Source organism: Delphinus delphis, chromosome 1 (assembly GCF_949987515.2).
Source record: "Delphinus delphis chromosome 1, mDelDel1.2, whole genome shotgun sequence".
NCBI classification, from domain to species: Eukaryota; Metazoa; Chordata; class Mammalia; order Artiodactyla; family Delphinidae; genus Delphinus; species Delphinus delphis.
In genome coordinates, this window is record NC_082683.1 from 78,534,543 (window position 1) to 78,556,832 (window position 22,290).

Sequence of the window (22,290 nt, forward strand, 5' to 3'; positions counted from 1 at the left end):
AAGCCACCTAAATTATTTTCACTGATGTGTGGGCTCTGAGCGGATGTATAAGAGGAGTTGTGCTGTGTATTAATGTTGCTTACAATCTCTCTAAGCCTAGTTTTCTCAGAGTTTTAGCCCACAAGAGGGACATTGATAAATATGTCGTCTGATTTCCTTCTTTTCCCAATTTACAAATGAGAGGAATTCTTCCATGAGTCCCCCAGACAAAGTTAGTCATTTCCTGCTTTTTGATTCCCGAGGCACTTTGTTCATACTCTATATTTTAAGTAAGTACTGTTTTGTAGTTAATCTGTTTATATGTCACTTCTTTCCATCCCCCACCCTTGCCTCCAAGTGGGTTCTTCAATTGCTGGAACCAGGTCTAATTTGTTTTTGTCTCCCACTAGTCTGGTGACAAATGGATGAATCATGTTGCCTGGAGAGGTTAAGGGACTTGCCCAAGAGTAGCCGACCTGAAATGTGAACGGCTTTCGTGACTCCTCGTCTAGTACTTACCACTCATGTGCTGCCAGAAATGTTTTCAGATGATTTGGATGCTCACTTACGGAGCTAGGACACAGTTTTCCTATTGTGTTTCTCTAGACTAGCTCATTTTTAAAACAACAATGATAGTGTTGATGAGGACGCTTCCACTGCCGCCTTTATCTCCATGTATCATTTTGAGGATGAAACGAAACCATAATATTTGTGAAAGCTTTCGAACTGGTAGAACCCCTCCTGCAAGGATGTATATCACTGTTCCTCTAGTCTGTTATTGTGTGATTGACAAAGTATTTTCACACTCATAGTCTCCTTTACTGTTCATCCCACCCCTGTGAAGTGGGTGGAGTCTCATTGCCATTTCACACGTGAGAGAATGAGGCTGAGAGAGACTAAGTCCTTTCAGCTACAATCACAAGTGGCTGGAGGAAGCCCGAACCCAGCCACTATGTTACTCTTTCCAACATAGCCCCTGGCCCAAGGCTCAGAGCCACTCAGAGTGTGGTGGTGTCCCCCCAAAGCCTCCGGGAGTGAGCCTAGGAGAGATGAGAGCTAGGCTCTTCTAGGATCAGGGTAGTTATCTATGTGTGTTTACGTTCCAGTCACATTTTTTGTCTTCTCAAAATGTAGGGCCTGGGCACAGAAAGCTTTGTAAGGTACAGTGAGCAAGGCGATTTTGAAGTGGCCAGCCAGCCCTGGAGCAAGCAGCCGCAGCATGGGGGCCGTGTGGGTCCAGCAGAAGGAGGCTAACCCCGCCATTGCTTTAGTCTCAAGGGGGAGTTCCTTACTACCACTCTCAGGAAATGAAGGATGATAAATCCAGCTGCTGCTTCCTGTTTCTATAATTCTGAGATTTATTGTTTTTAACGGGTAGAATGCTTTGTTTTTAAACCAGTGGAAAATACCCTCAACCTGTTCCTTGTTAGTATTTCCTTAAAAACTAGATGTACTCACTTGGGCTTTAAAGGGTGTGTGTGTGTGTGTGTGTAAGGGTGTGTGTGTGTGTAAGGGTGTGTGTGTGTGTGTGTGTGTGTGTGTGTGTGTGTCTGAAATTCCCATGATGCTGCCTGAGCTGGCTCACTGTCTGTTTTTCAACAACAGAAAGAAAACCAATTAACGCAGATTTTACTGGGCAGGAACTTCTGTGTGAGATTGGTGACAGTCATTTAGAGGAGGCCTGTAATTTATATCAGTGGTATTACTATCATGCTTGTGCAATTCAGGTCTGGTTTTTCTTCTGCTTGTTGTTATATTATTAGTGAATAAAGACCTGAGTCATTTAAGAAACACACTACCTCCTCGCGTGCCATAGTTCATGGAAAGTCGCCATTAGGTATAGATTACCAGGCTGAAACTTGGTGGATTTGATTGTGTAACCAATGACTCCATAACTAAAAGTAATAGGTAGAAATATTTTCTCTAATGTCAATTTTTTTATTGCCTAATTTAAGAGAAAGAGAATGTGTATAGGAGTGCCAGTGGGGCATCATTTCAGAAGCACTAAAGGAAATTTATTCAGCAAAGTAGAATTTTAAGAATGTAGGAAATATAGCCAGTCCCCTTACTGAGTAAGAATATTACCTCTAATTTAAGCCCTTGGCCCCTCCTTTAATAGTCCTGAAATCATAGCTATGGCAGTACTCTGTTCACAATGGGTAATTAGTACATGTTGCATTTAGGAACTGGCTGGCCAAATGACTTCTTTACACTTATATAATTACAGTTACAGTTTATATTAAATGAATTCAGAATAAAAAGGAAATCTTCATGACTTAAAGACAAGCTTATACTGGATATTTGGTCTGACTTTGTTAACATCTGAAGATAAGTAAAATTGTGAGACTCTAACACTTATTAGAGGCCCATTCTAGTATACTTGGTGCTATGGAAATCTCCAGTTCTAATCTCAGCTATGCCGTTTCCTTGTTGCAATGGTTTTTTTGGCCAAAAAAACGAAGTTGACACTATTTCTTTGTCTCTCAGTAGTTTGTAAGGATCAGATTAGTTGGAATCCATGCACGTGCTTTTAAAAACTGAGGTGATAATAAAGACATTAGGTGATACTCTTATTAAATGGCGCTCGGGCTGTAAATTGTAATTTCACGTTTCAGACTTTGCTCCTTGTGTCGTGAGGCAACCTTTGAACACCACGGTTTTGTCTCCTTCGCTTAAGAGTTCCTTCTAATAACTTGTGAATTGGTGGGGGTGGGATTTAATTTAATTTGAGCTAATCTCGAATTTCAAATAAGCTGAAGGGGGCAGTTATGGGCTTGGTAGGGGCAGTCAGATCTGGGTTTGAATCCTGGTCGACAGTATTTTAGCTACATGTTCTTGGTCAAACTCAAACTTTCTAAACCTCAGTTTTTCTCTCAGTAAAACTAGAACAGTAATACTACTTCTCAGGGAGGATGTGACAATTTAATGAGCTTGAGTGTGTGAGTGTTTGGTCACTCAGTAGGGATGGTGTTCTTGTCTCCTGCTGTATGTTTGCAGAAGTCTCAGTGTTGCCTGGTGAGATGCAGCCTGAGGTTGCCACCCAAAGATGGTCTCCCCACCTCGTCTTTTCCCCCCGCATACTGCGGCCAGGGAAAGGAGGAGAAAATGAAGCTGCTTTAGGTCACTGACACTCTCCTTAGGGAATAGTAAATATTTCTTTTCCCACCTTCTTCCTTTCAGTGTAATCTGACTTGAGTTCTTTCAATGCTTGACCTTCAAAGGGAGTTTCAGTGGGTGAGAAAGCCTGACACTGTTTGGAATCCTTGAACGTATACAGAGCTACTCAGTCATATGTCCATGGGCTGTGTTTTCTTTTCAAAGTTATATGAGTTTTGGAATTATTTTTGTAAGGCACTTTTTTTTTTTTCCTTTAGACTTTTTCTGAAAAGGACCTTTTAAAGTTTTACGACCGGCTAAATAATATGGTGGTTAGCAAGGTTAATGTTTACCAGCTCGCTGAAGGGAAAAGCAAACAATATATATCCAAACTCTGTTTAAGAATTTCCATAGAATTACAAATCCTTTAATCTTGATACCTTTATGTAGTCATAACAACATACCTACTTGGGTGAGAGCTCCCAGTAGAAATGTGTTTACCATGTATGGTTTAACTTTATGCTCGAAATGAGAAACAGACATATGAAAACATCTCTGTACTTTCTCACTCTGTTATTTTTAACTTCTAACTCCTTGCTCCTTTTCATCCTAAAAAATAGACCCTTCCATCAAACCTGCCTCCTCTTCTAGCTGTTTTCCCAGCCTTTTGTTTTTCTCCCCAGCCAAGAGAAGCGAACGTTCCCTTTCCCACTTACTGCTTGCCCACGGTGGGCCTGACTTCTTCCCGGAGAGAGCTTGGGCCAAATTCTCAGGGGACTCTCAGCTGCCAGACCCAGCAGCCACTTTCTTTACTCCTTAACTTCCTTGACTAGCTTGTGATAAGTGCTACTGCCTTCCAGTCTCTTCTTGAAGTGTTTGCCTCCTTTGGCTTCCAGGACAGAGTTCTCTTCTTCCTTCTCTGACCCTTTCTTCTCCCTCTCCTTTGCTGAATCCTTTTCTTCTACCCGTGTCCTAAATGTTAGTCATCTCCAGGGTTCTTTGACCTTTTTCTCTATGTGGACTCTCCTAGGGTGGTCTCACTCTTCATATACTGATTAGTCGTAAAATGTAATTCCATCCCAGGTCCTTCTCAGTAGTCCTGAGATGCAGGTCTGCTGACTACTAGACATCTCTACTTAAACTTATTATACCAATTCTAGTTCTTGACGGTGAAAAATTGCGTTTACCTGGAAATCATCTTGACTAGTAAAACTTCTCATTTCCCTTCCTCCAGTCTTTCCTCCCTCTGGTCCCCCTTGCATACTCTGGATAGAATTCTTTCTGAACTGGAATGCTGATCTCATTACTCGCTTTGTTCAGACCCTTCAGGGGTTCCTTATTGTCTCTTTCTAATTTAGATCGGAGAGGGTTGCACATTCCCTGAGCCCTACTCCTGCAGAATCCCCCACCCTTTTGTGTTCTGGGAAACCACAAAGGAGTACTCACAGTGAGTCTATCCAGACCTTTCTATTTCTAGATGCTTTTGTTTAAGAGGCATTTTTTAGTAATTTGAAATGTATTAATTGTGGCACCTGCTAAATCGCTCTGTCGGAGACCTCTAGTAGAATGGCTTAAATAAGACAGATATTTCCTTCTCATGTAACAGGCCAGGTGTGAGCAGTCAAGGGCTGGCAGGACAGCTCTGCCATGAGCACATGGTCTCTGAGCTTGTGCCTGCTTCCCTGTTTTCTAGCCAGCAGGAAAAGGGGAAAAGGAAGGCCAAGTCCAGTAGCCTTGTCTATGTGGAGGTTACCAGGGAGTGAACAGTCACTTCTTCTCACAGCCTGTTTGTCCAGCTTCGTCACATGGTCATCGCTGGTTGCAAATGAGGCTCCGAAACGTTATCTCTAGTTGGCCGCAGTGCACCCAGCTAAACAGAGTGTCTGTTACCAAAAAGTAGAAAGGGAGAATAGTTTCTGGAAGATACTTAGTTGTCTTTATCACAGAAAGCAAGAACTATGTTGATTAAAAAGTCAAACTGGCAGAAAGTGAGTGATCTTTTTGAAAAACTCATCTGGACCTACTCTGGAAGGTTTCGGCAGTCGCAATATGTAAGTTGTAGGATTCATTCAACACCTTCTACTGTATTTCCTTCCCCTTCCAAAAAAAAAATATATGTTATTCAGGGTTAAGAATATATGAACAAAAAGGGCAGTTTGTAGCTCTTATCCTCAACTAATGCCTCTGTGGTAAAAATTGGTGGCACCCGAAACATGAGCATATATACAGAGTAATGCTCATAGCGTGGAATTTCCCTCTACACTCGCCATTTATATTTTCACATTTAGTACAACTTTGGGTAGCATTTTGTCACCATCTTCAGAACATTTTCTGAAAGGTAATGTTGACAGATTCTTTCTCAGTGGTGTTAGCATTCATCCTGCCACCGTGTATTCTTCACTCTCAGATGTGTAAGTAAACGTCACCTGTCAGTGTGTTGCATATTGGATCAGTTTCTCAGCTGGTGTGGCTTGGCACACACGTAACAGCATAAGTACCTGTTTGCTGAAATACAGATCCTCTCAGCCCCCAGTGCAGAGCACTCCACCTGGGAGCAGCTTCAGCGTTTTCCCACTTTGTACAGTACAAATATTATCATTTTCTACACTATCCTATTGGGGAAAAGTGTAGGAAATGCTGTTTAGGTGGTTTGTGTCTATTTCTTTTCCTTTTTTTTTCAATTCTACATTTCTTACTAGAAAGTAGTTGTAATATGTAACATGCTACCGTGATAAAAGGTCAGTCTCCATTCGTAAAGTAGTATAGACTATCATGAGACATCAACTACTTTGAATTGACTACAGTGTGAAATAGCAAAGTTAGGATGTATCTACAGACTATTTGTCTAAAAAAGATCTAGACTTGTTTATACATGCCTTACATAAGGGCATCAGATATTTCCAGCCCATGTGGCCCATACTTAGGGTGACAACAACTCCTGGTTTTCCTGGGAGAGTCCCAGTTATACCATAGCCTGGCATCTCACCTTGTTTAGCATTTGTCACTATCAAGAGTTTTCCAGTTCAGAAGGTGAATTATATGTCTACTTATGTTGCATATACCTGGTCTCAGTTATCACAGTTTTCTTGACAGTCAGATACTTACTTTGATGTCATTTTTAGGGCTGTGTACCCTAAATAATTCTGGGCAGAATGGTGTAGTGGTTCATGCTTCATCTTTTCAAGAATACCTGAGGTAGGCATGGGCAGATCTTTAAGCTCTGGGAGCACAAGGACTGTATCTATCTTGTTACATTATGTATATTCTCAGCAACTATCACATCACCTAAAGCAAATATTTGTTGAAACTGTAAATGGTATGAACTTGATGGCTTCATGACAACAAAGGTTTTCTGAAGTCTCTGATGGGCAAGATAAGTTATCTTCAACTGCAAATCCCTAATACCTAACACAAAGTATAGTGTTTGAGAATGAATCGATGAACGATTGAACAGCCACTCTCCGTCTTAACATTGGCAGCCTCTACCTAGTGAGACTGGTCCATCAAGACAGGAGGCAGTATGATTATGTTCTCATGTGTTGCATGTAAAGTTTACACAAATGAGCCAGTTGTTTCTTGGTTATAATGATTTGTTTTTACTGTTTTGGCTCTCATGAGAAAGAAAGGAAGATGAGATTTAATTGCTCCAAAAATGATCATACCTCAGAAGGATAAATTCTGTCACTTAGAAGATTTAGACCTTAGTTTACATCCAATATCTGATACTTTAGTCTGGAATTCCCAGTGAGTGTTCTAGGAATGAGTACCAGATGGCTGAAATATTAGTTCATTCATCAGCTGAAAGCCTCGGGCCTGACTGTGTTCACCCCCTTAAGTTTACCCAAAGGCGTGTAAAAATGTCCTCTTCTCTGTGGGCCACGACATGAACTGGGCTGGGAAGCACCATTAATGATCTCTACAATTAGAATAGTAGGTACTTAAATAAATACATTGGCACCATTGGCACTCAAGCATGTTAACACATTTTTTCAAAAATGTCACCTTGGGCCGTTTTCTCAGAGTTAAATAGATGCAGTGCTTTAGCAGAAAGTAAATATCCCGAAATCTCCAGAGTCAAAGATCTTCATGTAATCTTCAAAGAAGCAACTCATCTGAGATAACTTACAGCATACTAAGTTAGAAATTATGTACCTTCCCAATTCAAAAGGTTTAGGGATTTTTTACAAACTGCTCAATTGTGGTTCCATTTTATAGCTTCACTAATTCTTTATAAATGGGGCAAATGTTATAAATTATAACATCATGACTGTGGCTCTCTGTTACAGCTCCGTTAGTTTGTTATAATTTGGGGAAAAGGAGAAGAGCATGAATTCCATGCACATGTTAGCTAGTGAAAGTCTTCCAGTTAAACGTCCTATCAGACCTGCTTTTCTAAAGATCATTTGTAATTTTCACAAGAGTTACACATATAGGTGCTAAGTCCTTAGAAACAAGATTAAGCAAATTGAATATGAATAAACACTCCTTTGAAATAGAACAAAAGTGATATTCCACCAAGTTTGCCAATTTATCATGACTAATTCTAAAATAAGGCCTTGTTTGCATTCCTCTAAAAGGCTAACCCTTTGGGGTCATTTTTAGTCAACTCTAAGATGGTTTCTAATGTTGATAATGAATTACACTATAATAGAGATTATGTTATCAAAGGTCATTCATGATTTTTAAGAGTTTTGATTGTCCTTTATCTCTGCGGTATTTGATTTACACCTTTATTCTCTTGAAGTCAGCTCCTCCTTCTCTTAGTTTTCTTGATTTTCTTTTCTCTCTTTTCTTCATTAATTTTTTTTTCACCCTCAAAGCCTTCATGGTCCTTTTTCCTCCCTGTTGCCACCACATTTCAATCCTGGGTTTTCCTCAAGGTCTCCCACCTTCCCCAGGTTTTTGGACATCTAGGGCCAATTTTGGAGAGTATTTAGTGTGGGAGCATCCTACTATGTGCTTAACGTTATACTGGGTGATTTGGTATCTGGTCACAGTGGTATTTTATCCCCATTTCACTGATAAGGAAAACAAAGGCCCAAGTTTACACAGCAAGTGATGTGAGACATTATTTGTGTTCCTGTTTTACAGTTGAATTGGTAAGAGGTGGAGATGGGATGAAATCTCAGGCAGGCTATCTCCTTAAGCCACGTTCTTATCCATTATGCTACCAACTTGTTAAGAATTGAATTCCATTTTAAATTATTAGCTCAGAAAAAGACTCTAGATTATCTGCGCATAAATGACACCATTTCTTGATTATCTTTGTACACGTTTAAAATATTTGGTTTTGTTCTCATACTATTACCCCTTATACCTTTGCTCCACCTTCATTGCTACCCTACTGTTTGGCTATTGTTTATTTATAAAATGTAAACTCATCTTAATATTGACCTAAAGAAAGCACAGTGAAGAATGAAACTATGCTGCCTTCCCGTCTCCCTTAAAAGGTATAAGAAAGGGTTTTTATTTTTTTTTTTTTTTTACTGTTCTGTATCGTTTATCCCGGAAACCAGATTTTATTGGCATGAATAATCACAGGCTTTGAGCACAGGTAGGATTCTTACGGTGTTACATGCTGGCTCCCTTTTGATTATGTTGCACATAATGTTCAGTGAAATACATCGTATGTATGTGTTCTCCAAATATAGATGAATGCAGACTACTTGGGGTTTTAAAATTGTGCTTCACCCCAGAAGTATTACAAAAAGATAGCTGTCAATCATCTGTATGTTGATAACACTAAAGTAATGTTTTTCAAACTATCTAAGCTTATAGATTTCATGGCCAAGTATGTGAGGGCTTATATTTCTTTTCATTTATTATATATAACCTACCTGCTTTTTAAAAGGACTTGAAGAAAAAGAAAAGAATAAAGGATTCTGGAAGATGTATGAGGGGAAAAAAAGGATTTGAAGGGCTTATGAAAAAAGATTCAGTTACAATAAAACCATGTAAATGGATGTAAAAGAAGAAGGGTATGGAACAGTAAGTAGAGAATTAAAAGACATCTGGGAGTCAACCTTGACACCTTTCTCTCCTTCATCCTCCCCATCCAATCCATTGAGTCCTGCTGTTATTTCTTTGGCCTGTTAGCTCACAAATCCACCCATTTTACTCACTTAGTTCTCCATCAGTCACAGCCTAGTCTTTCCCTCCGTCCTTTGCCCAGAGCAGTGCAGTAGCTGCCTTCTTCATCTCACATCTTCCCTCACTGACCTGTACACTAGGCCTGCAGTAATCTTTTCAGAGACACAAATCTGACTTAACCCACCTCCCCCCTCCACTAAAAACACATCAGTGGCTTCCCACTGCCCTTAGGTTGATGCCATCAGAAACGTTCACACGGCCTCATCTCCTACCACCCGTTCCTCTCACTCCCCAAGCTCCAGGTCACTGACCTTCTTTTAGTTCCTCAGTATTTTCTGCTCTCCCTCTCTCTCCACACGGCCTTTGGACGTTCTGGTCCAGCCCATTGTGCACTCTTTCTTCACCCCTCATGTCAGTCCTGATTTCCTCCTCAGTCTTACTGACTGGCGGAAAGTCCCGTGTTATCCGCCTTCATAATCCCAGGCAAGCAGGGAAGGTCTGGCTTTTCTGGAATCTGAAATTGGGGGAAGAGCCCTCTTTAAGAAAAAGAACACCAAGTTAGAGACATAAAAGTAGGTGCAGGGCCTTGAAAGGGGCCTGTGGAAGGAAGCTTGAGTTTTCACTGCACAGCAAATCTGCCTCTGCCTGTTCTTCTTCTTGGTAGCTCTTCTCAGTTGACCATTTTCTATATCCAGTTACAGAAACATTTCTCTCTGTGAGAAAGGAAATAGGCCTGAATTTGCTCACCAAGTTTTCTCCAGGAATGTGCATCATGTTAATACTTGAGTATACAGTGTATATTTCATGGATGAAGGGATGAGTAAGTGAATAATTAAATGATGACTCAGGGGCTTCCCTGGTGGTGCAGTGGTTGAGAGTCTGCCTGCCGTTGCAGGGGACACGGGTTCATGCCCCGGTCCGGGAAGATCCCACGTGCCGCAGAGCGGCTGCGCCCGTGAGCCATGGCCGCTGAGCCTGCGCGTCCGGAGCCTGGGCTCCGCAACGGGAGAGGCCACAGCAGTGAGAGGCCCGCGTACCGCAAAAAAAAAAAAAAAAAAAAAAAAAATGAAGACTCAGGCTAAGAGTTAATGTTTATAATACATATATAAAATTTAGCCAAATTTCTTGAAAGCCAAAGCTAAGTGGAGAACATCTGGATTCCATGGCTCTTTATATCAGTAATCATGAAAGACAAACTTCGTTTCACAACTAGTAGTAAAGGTGTATTTGTATAGGGTTCTTTCTGTGAAACAGCTTATTGAACACAGTGAATAATAACAGTGGCTAATCTTATTAAGCACTTACCGTTCTGGGCACTCGCTCAACACTTTGACACGGTTTTCTGATTTAAGTGTTTATCAACTCTAGTAAACTGTGTGTGTATGTGCACAGTTAGATGCAATCAGAACTTCCGCATCCATTGCCCAGGGGGAAGGGCAGCAAACTCCCCGGCGGACAAGGAGAAGGAAGGCATGAGGCTCTGGCAGCTTCATTATCTCATATAATGAAGAGTTTGCCTCTCTGGCGCTCCTTCCTCTCTGGCCTTTTACATCACCTGGCTGTGTGTTTAATTGGTGCTCATTTGCCTCTGCCCTAGAGTTCACACTGGCTTGTCACCTGCTGTCCATCAGGAATCAGATCTCAGTCTTCTGTCCTGGTCAAGGTTTTGAAGGTTTTAAAGACAAATTTACCTTTGTCTTTTTGTTTTCCTGTAAAATGTTTAATTATGAGCCAAACTGCCTGCAGATAGTCTATCAGAATGAGTTACCTTCAGAATAACCTGTTCCAAAGGATTGTGTACTACTGTCCATCTGGACAGTGAAGAACGCCTGTCAGAACTGGTCATTTTGACTTTGGCATAATTAATAGTGACCTTATGTGTCACTGTAATTAATAGTGGCAGCATTTGGCTCCCAGGTTCAGTGTTTTCTGAGCCCTCTCCTAGAATGCTGTTACAGGGCTGCATGATTCATTCAGTTACAGACCTTTATTAAGTGCCTGTCCTCTGCCATGCCCCGGGGACATGCAGATGGAAGAAACTCTCCTCCCTTTAGGTTAGGGATTCAAACCCAGGTGGAGGGAGAAAGGGAACTAGCCAGACTGATGGAGCTCTCAGTTCAGAAGGGTCATGAGCAACCATTGTCTAACTCTGCATACGTTTTTAGTACTGATGGCTAAGATCCCTAATAAACTGCGAAGTAGCTTTTTTTAACTAAATAAGCTGCCTATCCAAGGTACACTGTATCAATGTCTGAGTATCTTTTCCTAACTTCAAGAAGTGTTTTGAGAGTTAGTAAGTAGAGCACCGGGTCAAGGTACTCGCATGCTTTCTAGCAGTCTTTACCAAGCCAGGAATAAAACCCGCTGGGCTCCCAGCTGTCCATATCCAGAGCAGATATCCATGGGTTTGTCATCAGAGGGGCATTCTGTCCCAAAGACAGCTGGAAGAGAATGTGGCAGACTTCCCAGGACCATGGAAAGCTGCTAGGGTTTCAGGGAGCTCCATCCTAGTTCACTTCCCTTAGCCCAGTTTCAGGCATGTGCCGGACATACTCTAGAGAAGCAAGATTGAAGGTGAGTGACCTTAAAAGGAAAATGGTCATTTTGGGTCTAAGTTTCTATCTTACAGATGGAAAGAAGCAGCCGAAATGCAAATAAAGCTCCCCTTAGAAATCCCACTGGCTGCCTAGTAAACTGGGTGAAATTATGATTGTAAAGGTTTGACCAGACACTTAGTTCTGATCTTGGGATGGCTTTGTCTGGATCCCTTATTAAGATCCGTTAGCTGCTGGCTCTCTTTTTAGGGGCTAGTCAACCATTTGCCCATTATCTCTTTTCTCTGTTTGTATTTACTCCAGGCTGCTTTCTCAGTCAGGACAGCTACTTTATTATTATTATTCCCCTTTTTATCTCTAGGATCTGTATCCAGCACACAGAGTATACTCCATAAATATTTGTTGAATAAAATGAAGTTTCTAGTAGAGGGTATATTACGAGAGTCCTGTAGGTCCTGAAGCATCTCTGAAATTCTGTTGGCCAGAGTTTGTGGTTAAGGGGAACGCTAGTGTTAACTTGTAGAAGAGACTCTGATGTTGTGTGGAACAAAATGTGGAAGCCATTGATTTAGAGGCTTTTCCGTATTGTTCCTTGAATAATATCTCATTTCTAGCTCTCAAACATGGGACTTGACTTTTAAAATTAAAAGCTACAAGAAAAAGCAAAAAAGTTCACAACGGTGTGTTAACTCATTTGTTATATTTCCTAAGATATTTTGCCTTAGGTCTACTAAAGTGTATTTAGAGTTACATTTCTCAGCTTTGAGCTTTGAAGTAAATTTTCTCTGTGAATAGCAGTACTCTAGAGAAAAACCTCCAACAGGTACTAAAGTCTACTTTGTGTAAAGTTCTTTTTATAGTTAACAAGTTCTGAAATTTTTATAGTCCTCTACTTTCAGGCGTTAAATGGGTGGGTTTTGCCCAGTGTGGAATCTGATTTTGATAGGGTTTATATAAGAAGTTTCCTGAAAACTCTGGAATTTTTTTCTTTAAATATTTTTTTCAGTTATTTTTGAGGTATCTAAACCAAAGTAGTGTTAGAAGAAAACTACTTTTAAAAGTATAATTTCTTATCATAATCTTTAAGAGGGAGTAACACTAATTGTTTTATTTGTATACAGAATTATATCAACTATAGAGTATCTTGTATAATTGTAATCCATAACTGTTAACACTTATCTAATGCCTGTAATACAGAGCTCTGTTGGAAAAAAACTGAATCATTCCTTCTCATTCTATATGTGAAGCATTTATTTTCTTTAACCATATGAATTTTAGGTACCTGAATTGGGTATGGTGTGTGTGTATCCATGCACTAGCGTATGTTGGGTGTTGAGGAAGGGTTATTCGTAGTGAGTGTGTAGCTTATTACCTCTTTATGAACTTTAGTTTGTTTTCCTTTTACTTATTTCTGTGTAAGATTTGAGAACTTGATCCTCACCAGTCTCTTGGGTGTTCTCCCATTTTCCCAGTTTGACCAAGAAGGCTGATTGTTTTTTCACAGAACACTGTAAAAAGAAAATGAAAGTTGGTATTTGATTGGGTAGGGAACTCATACCTAGGTGGGAAGTGTATGTATTAGATTGATTAATCAAGCTATTTGCTGCTTCTTACATTAAACTCTTTTCATTAAATGACATTTCAAAGCCATTTGACTTTCTTCCTTTTAATAGGGGCATGAAGACCTAGTGCAGATGGGACAAGTTTTTTAAGTTTTAGTAGGTGATCATATTTTTCTGTTTTAATGCTAGACTTTTTCTGTGTGCTAATAATAATCTCATTAATGTAAGTTTTCCAGCAAACACTACCATGTTTATACTGCTAATAAACAGGAAAGAAAGGGCAAGATTTGAATCCTGGTCTCTTTGGCATCAAAGTTGTGCTCTTTCTAGTATAATATGCCACCTCCTAATATAAGAAATTTTAATTGAAATGTTTTTGAATAAATGAAATTGAATGCAAAGTTTTATTGTCAATCGTTTATTACAGAATGAGTTCTGTGAACATAGTGCTACATGCTAGTCAAAATTCAAGAAATTGGCCCAGTCATTTTCAGTTAAAGACTGATTAAGATGGGCTTGCTTTCACCTTAATGATTCTTTTTCTGCATTCAGATTTAGCGAACATCTTTGGGGGCTTAACTTTGTGTCAGACCCTGAACTGGTATTTCCAATACATGACCCACATGACCCTGAGAGGTGTTGATATCAAGATTTTATAGGTGAGGCATGGATGCTTAGAGAGGATAAGTAAAATGCTAAAGACTTTTCTCCAGAGCCAGTTCAATTCAATCATAATAACATAGCAGCCATCTAAAAATATGTTTGAACTTAGAATGTACATAGTCTAGCATGAGTATCTACAGTTAGGCTATAATCCTATCTACTTTCACTTTCCTATTTCAGTTGAGAGTCAGTTTAGGCAATAAAATTAACAAAGATTGAGGTCTAGCTTCTAAATTTTAATAGTTTTACCGGGATATAGTTCATATACCATACAATTCACCCATTTAAGGTGTACAATTCAGTGTTTTATAGTATATTCACAGGTTGTCAGGTTCAGGGTTGTTCTGAACCAATTGGTTATTGGTTTATTCCATTATTAATGACAGTAAGATAAGAAACAGAATCACATATCATAAAATAATATAGCTCCATTCTTTTATTTTCTGATTCATCTTTGTCCAACCAAAGTCCAATAACATTCCCCTTTCAGTTCAAGTACAAAAAGCTTCCTCAGCTTCCATGAGAAATGTTTGCTTACAGGAATATTAAGCTGATTTTCATATGTGCCATGGAGAAGTCTTGGAATGTGAAATCCACTTCCTTATAATGTAATTCTTTAAGTTCTTTGCAACAGACATATAAAGGAGAGCCCAGAGCATGTACGCAATTAGTACTTATTAATGTGCCTTCCTTGGGTTAAAAAAAAAAATCCCCTAATAACCATTTATAGCCATTCTGAGTCCTGATTCACTAAGGAGATCAAGCCTCAAGATAACTAGGTACGATCTCCTCTCTCATTGACTTGACTTTTAGATTAGAAAGTCACCTGAAGATCATAATAGACTTAATACACTATATTATATGAATATGTATTTAACGTCCTTTGTACACACACACATACACAATGTACGAAAAGCAACTTTTATTTTCAAAGTGCCACTGCATCTTTAATTCAGTTAGTGGTTGAAGCACTCCCAGTTCTGCACCCAGTTTTTGATAGGTGAAATAGGAGAACGGACACATTAATTGAAGTCCTGTGTTCGAGATAAGAGCTAGTCGGTGGCTGACATTGCAGGAAAGTACTGGTTTCCTGCCTTATGGCCCAGGCACTTCCTTATAACTGCATTTAAACCATCTGTGCCTTCGTTTCCATCTCTTGGCTTACCCATTAAATGTGATACCTATTGAGGGGCATACTAGACTAATAATAGAATGACATTAGAGTTATTTGTAGTTTCTATAACATAATTTCTCCCATGTGTCTATGTCATTGACTTGCTACTTCTTCTGCCAAAATTATATTCCCACCACCCCATGGCAGTCCCCATCCTTCCAGTCTCATCTGAAAAACCAGATCTTTGTGAAATCCTCCCACTAACCAAATGCAAATGTGAGTTTTCCCTGTCCTGTGCCTCTCCTATACCTTGCATTAACCAGGTCAGCAGTTTTCTTACCACGTCATAATAGCACACTTATTGCTTGTCATCCCCCATTAGACTGGGAGCTCCTTGACGGGCCATTTCTATCTTCTCCTCCATGGTGCCTGACTTGTGGTTTTCTTGAATTCTGAGTCAGTGTCATAAAAGGTTGTTTTAGGGAAGGTGATGATTACATAATTTCACTCCTCTGTCTCTTCAAAGCCAAGGACAACAGTGAGAAGGTCTTTCCTTCAACGGCCAAGCCTTAGCCAACAGCTCAGTCATTGGATGACAGCGTGATAGAGAAGGAGGTTTGAAGATGAAAGATTCTGTTAGCTCTGTCACTTAATTGGCTCAGGAAGGTCATTTAAGATTTTTGTGCCTCAGGTTTCCTCATATCCTTGGGCAATAGTAATAATGCCTAGTTCACTGGGTTATTGTGAGAATCAATTGAGATATTTTATGGAAAAGTAGCTTGCAAACTGTAAAGCACTGCAAACATGAGAAGTAAAGAAATGATAGAATTTGGTAGAAAGAACAGGTGGTTTGGGCTTAAATGAGGTTTTAAATCCAGACTCCACCGCTAATTATTTGACTTCCACAACTTAACTCCTATGAGCCTATTTCTTTACTTGTCAATGGGAGGTAATAACACTTTGGCAACTTAGAGTAATGTTGTGAAGGTTAGATGGAATTCAGGCAGTGTTCCACTTGTGTTCTGTCTGTATACGTTCAACTATTACCAGCCAGAGCTTTTGTACATCGTATATTCATACCCCTGCACCCTCTTTTCTGTGGCAGATTGTACCCCAGGGAGAGTAGGCCCTTCTCTCAAGCTGGCAAGATGGACAGCAAGGGGAGGCTGCCGGCGAAGGTTACGGGTTCGCCTGGCCTTTGACCCCAGCCAGCCTGGGTGTGTGCCTTGGGACAGGGGTGAGGCAAAGCCTCAGTCTCGTGTCCCAGCACATTCCTAGGGCAGCTGTTTCTGCTACAGCTTCTTTTACCATTTCTTTTTGAAACTCCATATTGAAGTTGAAGCATGCATACAAAAAAGGCACATCGCCTTAAGTGTACAGATCACGTTTTATGAACTGAATATTCCCTTGTAACCAGACCATTCCTTCTTGTTGCTGCCTGATGTTCCACTTTGTAAATATACCACATTTCATTTTCCCGTTCTAGCGCTAATGGGCATTTGGATAGCTTCCATTTTAGGGCTGTTGCAAAGAATGCTGCTGGGAATGTTCTTGTTCATGTCTTTTGATGAGTATGTGTATTTCTCATGGGTATATAGTTAGCAGTGGGATTGCTGGGCAATAGAGTTTGCATATATTCAGTTTTGGTAGATATTAAAGCAAAAACTTGCCAACACAGTTCTATGAATTCACACTTGCAGCTGCAGTGTTTAGGTGTTCTAATTGCTCCACAACCTCACATCCTTGGTATTACCTGTCTTGTCATTTTTTTTTTTTTTTTTTTTTTTTTTGCGGTACGCGGGCCTCTCACTGTTGTGGCTTCTCTCGTTGCGGAGCACAGACTCCGGACACGCAGGCTCAGCGGCCATGGCTCACGGGCCCAGCCGCTCCGCGGCATGTGGGATCTTCCCGGACCGGGGCACGAACCCATGTCCCCTGCATCGGCAGGCGGACTCTCAACCACTGCGCCACCCGGGAAGCCCTACCTATCTTTTTAATTTTAGGAGTTCTGGTGGATATTATAAGATTGTGTAGCATTTTGGAAATAGAACCATTCCCTCAGCCCCCAAACCTCAACTTTAATACATTCATTTTCAGGAATGTGCTGTGTACAAAAGCAGGGGATTGTATCAGATGCAAAGCTCCTGATATGGTGCTTGGTATATGGAGGGAAGATGACAAATGATAGCTGCTATCATTATCATCATCATCACTCAATGCCTTCTCTGTTCCTAAGGGGAGAGAATAGGGCACGGTAGATACAAAGGTGAATAAGACATAGTCTCTACCCAGGAGGAGCTCAAGAGCTAGTTGAAGAGACTAACACTGGAAATAGATTATTTTTAGACAGTATGGTAGGAGCTTGAGAAAGAGGTAGTGCTTGAGCTGGGACTTGAAGAATACACCAGAGTTCAACAGAAAGAAGAAAAAGGAAATGGGCTGGAGGAAATGGCAGGGGCCCAAAACCCTTGTTGGGGAGTGGCAGCGTGAACTGCGTGCCGGAAGAGAAAAGCCATCTGAGGCTGGAGTCGTTGCGTGCTGGTGTTGGTTGTTCGGGTGTTACCGCCCTTGAAGGGAGATGCTGGGCCGAGCTGGTGACCATTCAGGGTCAGTGTGACATTACGGTACTCTACTGCTGTGTTCTCTGCCCCCCACCTTTTTTACCTTTTCTTCCTCCTCTAGGAAAGTAATCAGCCTCTTCTTCTCTCTCCTGGAATCAAAACCTGTCCCAAGTACAATGTGCTTGAAAACTACCATTGACACTATGACAGCTGCAGAATGTCCCTGGTTACAAGAATCCCAGTTTCTTTGCTGTGTGGTCCTTTAACTTTTTATGTTGAGGACTGGCTTCGAGTTTTTATTCTTTTTTTTTTTTTTTTTTTTTTTTTTTTTGCGGTACGCGGGCCTCTCGCTGTTGTGGCCTCTCCCATTGCGGAGCACAGGCTCCGGACGCGCAGGCTCAGCGGCCATGGCTCACGGGCGCAGGCGCTCCGCGGCATGTGGGATCTTCCCGGACCGGGGTACGAACCCGTGTCCCCCGCATCGGCAGGCGGACTCTCAACCACTGCACCACCAGGGAAGCCCCCGAGTTTTTATTCTTGCTTGGGTCCAGGTTGCTTGTGGTGGCAATTAAGTTTAATAAAATGCTCTTCTGCCCAATACAATATATAGACCGTGAATAAATGTTCTTGAGGAATTTGGATGTTGATGATGGTGATAAAGGTGATGATCAAGAACCTGTACAGTGTTTCATTGGTTGAGCGTCAGCTGTGTTTCAGGCATTGACTGTATAGCAGTAAGGAAAATGGACATGATCCCTGTCCCCGTGGAACTTATAATCTTATGGGGGATCAGACAAGTGAACAGTTGGTTCTGCCAGTGTGATGAGGGCTGTGATGGATAGAGGTACAGAGTCCTGTGGGAGCACATCAGAGAAGCACCTCACCCAGACTAGGGATCAGGGAGGGCTTCCTGGGAAAGGCAGCAGAAACCTGATAGCCTCATGAAGGAATGAGGAGGAAGTATTCCAGGTAGAGGAAACGATGCATAGGAGGAGCACGACGCAAGGGAGAATGGCTGGTTGGAGAAACTGGAAGAAGAAACTAGAAAAAGAAAGCATTTTCTCATTTAATGTTTTCACTTGCATCTGTGTCATAATGTCTTTTGTTCACCTGTTTTCTAGGAATGTTTACCCTTGCGGAAGTTGCTTCACTTAATGACATTCAACCAACTTACCGAATCCTGAAACCATGGTGGGACGTGTTTATGGATTACCTAGCTGTCGTTATGTTGATGGTAGCCATCTTTGCAGGAACCATGCAACTTACCAAAGATCAGGTGGTCTGCTTGCCAGTATTGCCATCTCCTGTAAATTCAAAGGCACACACACCACCAGGAAGTGCCGACGTTACCACCAACATCCCGAAGATGGAGTCAGCCACAGACCAAGACCAAGATGGGCGGATGACGAATGAGATTTCCTTTGGCGCATCTGCTGTGACACCTGACATACCTCTCAGAGCCACATATCCTCACACAGATTCCACGGTTCCAAATCAGGAGGCAAAGAAAGACCCAACAGGCCGAAAAACAAACTTGGATTTTCAGCAATATGTATTTATTAATCAGATGTGTTACCACCTGGCCCTTCCGTGGTATTCTAAGTACTTTCCGTACCTTGCTCTTATACATACTATTATTCTCATGGTCAGTAGCAACTTTTGGTTCAAATATCCCAAAACATGCTCAAAAGTAGAACATTTCGTTTCAATATTAGGAAAGTGCTTTGAATCTCCTTGGACTACTAAAGCGTTGTCTGAGACAGCATGCGAAGACTCGGAGGAAAACAAGCAGAGAATAACAGGTGCCCAGACTCTACCAAAGCACGTATCTACCAGCAGTGATGAAGGGAGCCCCAGCGCCAGCACCCCAATGATCAGCAAAACTGGCCTCAAATTCTCAGCTGAAAAGCCCGTGATTGAAGTCCCCAGCATGACCATCCTGGACAAAAAGGACGGGGAACAGGCCAAAGCCCTGTTTGAGAAAGTGAGGAAGTTCCGTGCTCACGTGGAAGACAGTGACTTGATCTATAAACTCTACGTGGTCCAAACAGTTATCAAAACAGCCAAGTTCATCTTTATCCTCTGCTACACTGCAAACTTCGTCAATGCGATCAGCTTTGAACACGTCTGCAAGCCCAAAGTCGAGCACCTGACGGGTTACGAGGTGTTTGAGTGCACCCACAACATGGCATACATGCTGAAAAAACTGCTCATCAGTTACATATCCATTATTTGCGTTTATGGTTTTATCTGCCTCTACACTCTCTTCTGGTTATTCAGGATACCTTTGAAGGAATATTCTTTTGAAAAAGTCAGAGAAGAGAGCAGTTTCAGTGACATTCCAGATGTCAAAAATGATTTTGCGTTCCTTCTACACATGGTAGACCAGTATGACCAGCTGTATTCCAAGCGTTTCGGGGTGTTCTTGTCAGAAGTCAGTGAAAATAAACTGAGGGAAATCAGTTTGAACCACGAGTGGACATTTGAAAAACTGAGGCAGCACGTGTCACGCAACGCCCAGGACAAGCAGGAGCTCCATCTGTTTATGCTCTCAGGTGTGCCCGATGCTGTCTTCGACCTCACAGACCTGGATGTGCTAAAACTCGAGCTGATTCCAGAAGCTAAAATTCCTGCTAAGATTTCTCAGATGACTAATCTCCAAGAGCTTCACCTCTGCCACTGCCCTGCAAAAGTAGAACAGACTGCTTTTAGCTTTCTCCGTGATCACTTGAGATGCCTTCACGTGAAGTTCACCGACGTGGCAGAAATTCCCGCCTGGGTGTATCTGCTCAAAAACCTTCGCGAGCTGTACTTGATAGGCAACTTGAACTCTGAAAACAATAAGATGATAGGACTTGAATCTCTCCGAGAGTTGCGGCACCTTAAGATTCTCCACGTGAAGAGCAATCTGACCAAAGTCCCCTCCAACATTACAGATGTGGCTCCACATCTCACCAGGTTAGTCGTTCATAATGACGGCACTAAACTCTTGGTACTGAACAGCCTTAAGAAGATGATGAATGTCGCCGAGCTCGAACTCCAGAACTGTGAGCTAGAGAGAATTCCACATGCTATTTTCAGCCTCTCTAATTTGCAGGAACTAGATTTAAAGTCAAATAACATACGCACAATTGAAGAAATCATCAGTTTCCAGCATTTAAAACGACTGACTTGTTTAAAATTGTGGCATAATAAAATCGTTACCATTCCACCCTCCATCACCCACGTCAAAAACCTGGAGTCACTTTATTTCTCTAACAACAAGCTCGAATCCCTACCTGTGGCAGTGTTTAGTTTACAGAAACTCAGATGCTTAGATGTAAGCTACAACAACATTTCCATGATCCCAATAGAAATAGGATTACTTCAGAACCTGCAGCATTTGCATATCACGGGGAACAAAGTGGACGTTCTACCAAAACAGTTGTTTAAATGCATTAAGTTGAGGACTTTGAATCTGGGGCAGAACTGCATCACTTCCCTCCCAGAGAAGATCGGTCAGCTCTCCCAGCTCACCCAGCTGGAGCTGAAAGGGAACTGCTTGGACCGCCTGCCAGCCCAGCTGGGCCAGTGTCGCCTGCTCAAGAAAAGCGGGCTTGTTGTGGAAGATCACCTTTTTGACACCCTGCCACTCGAAGTCAAAGAAGCATTGAATCAAGACATAAATATTCCCTTTGCAAATGGGATTTAAACTGAGATCAGATGTGCACATCCATGTGCAGGAACAACTTCCTAGATTGCAAGCGCTCCTGTACCAGTTATTGCAAGATAATGCATTTTAGGAGTAGATACACCTTTAAAAATACAAGAGAGAGGATGCATAGAAGGCTGATAGAAGACATAACTGAATGTTCAACGTTTGTAGTGTGTTAAGTCATTCACTTCCAAATCTTTTTCTTTTTTCTTTTGGGGAAAGGGAAGGAAAAATTATAATCACTAATCTTGGTTTCTTTTTAAATTGTTTGTAACTTGGATGCTGCCGCTACTGAATGTTTACAAATTGCTTGCCTGCTAAAGTTAATGATTAAATTGACATTTTCTTACTATACCACCTTTTTTTGAGGTGTCTTGATTTACTTTGCTTAACTGGTGCCATAGTCCTTTAGCTCAGACCTCTGAAGGCGCATCAGGTCCACTCTTGTAAATTTAGATTCGCTGAAATACTGATTTCTTTTTTGTTTTAATTTCAAGCACCTCAAATAAGCACTTCTTATAATATTTAACTGGTGCTACCGCTTCTGAGAATCCCATTTTATAGATTTTACACTCTGAAAGGCCTGGAATGCAGTAAAAGTGTGTAGGTCGTCGAGGGAGTTTTGTTTGTTTGTTTGTTTTCTAAGAATAAATAACAAGAAAAATAAAAGAATGCTCTCCTTACTCATAGCTGTCTTTCGATAGTCTGGAGTTCTGGTTATATGATACATTTTTCTATCACTACTATAGAGCTGCCAATAAATAGAAAATATTATTTTAAAATAAATTTAATTACAGGCAAAATAAAAATGTAATGGCTTGATGACTAACATCCTTCCAGTATATCACCATTTGGAAGATAACACAAATTCAGAGCAAGTATCATTAAATTACTTGCCCTTTCCACTGTTGTGGGGGAAAAAATAGGATTTGTAGTTCATTGAGTTGGAAAACTGACTACATCTCTATTCATTTTA

At 41.1% G+C, this 22,290-nt stretch overlaps 1 protein-coding gene across 7 annotated transcripts in view; it reads left to right on the forward strand.

Moving 5' to 3' along the window:
* LRRC8D (leucine rich repeat containing 8 VRAC subunit D) overlaps positions 1–21,668 on the forward strand; it is a 113,877-nt gene extending 92,209 nt beyond the window's left edge. For all 7 annotated transcript variants that reach the window (XM_060025266.1, XM_060025284.1, XM_060025275.2 and 4 more), the window contains one exon: positions 18,742–21,668. In XM_060025266.1, the coding sequence (XP_059881249.1) occupies positions 18,744–21,311 (2,568 nt within the window). In that variant the 5' untranslated portion in view covers positions 18,742–18,743 and the 3' untranslated portion in view covers positions 21,312–21,668. The remainder of the gene's footprint in view (positions 1–18,741) is intronic.
* Positions 21,669–22,290: the final 622 nt, after the last annotated feature.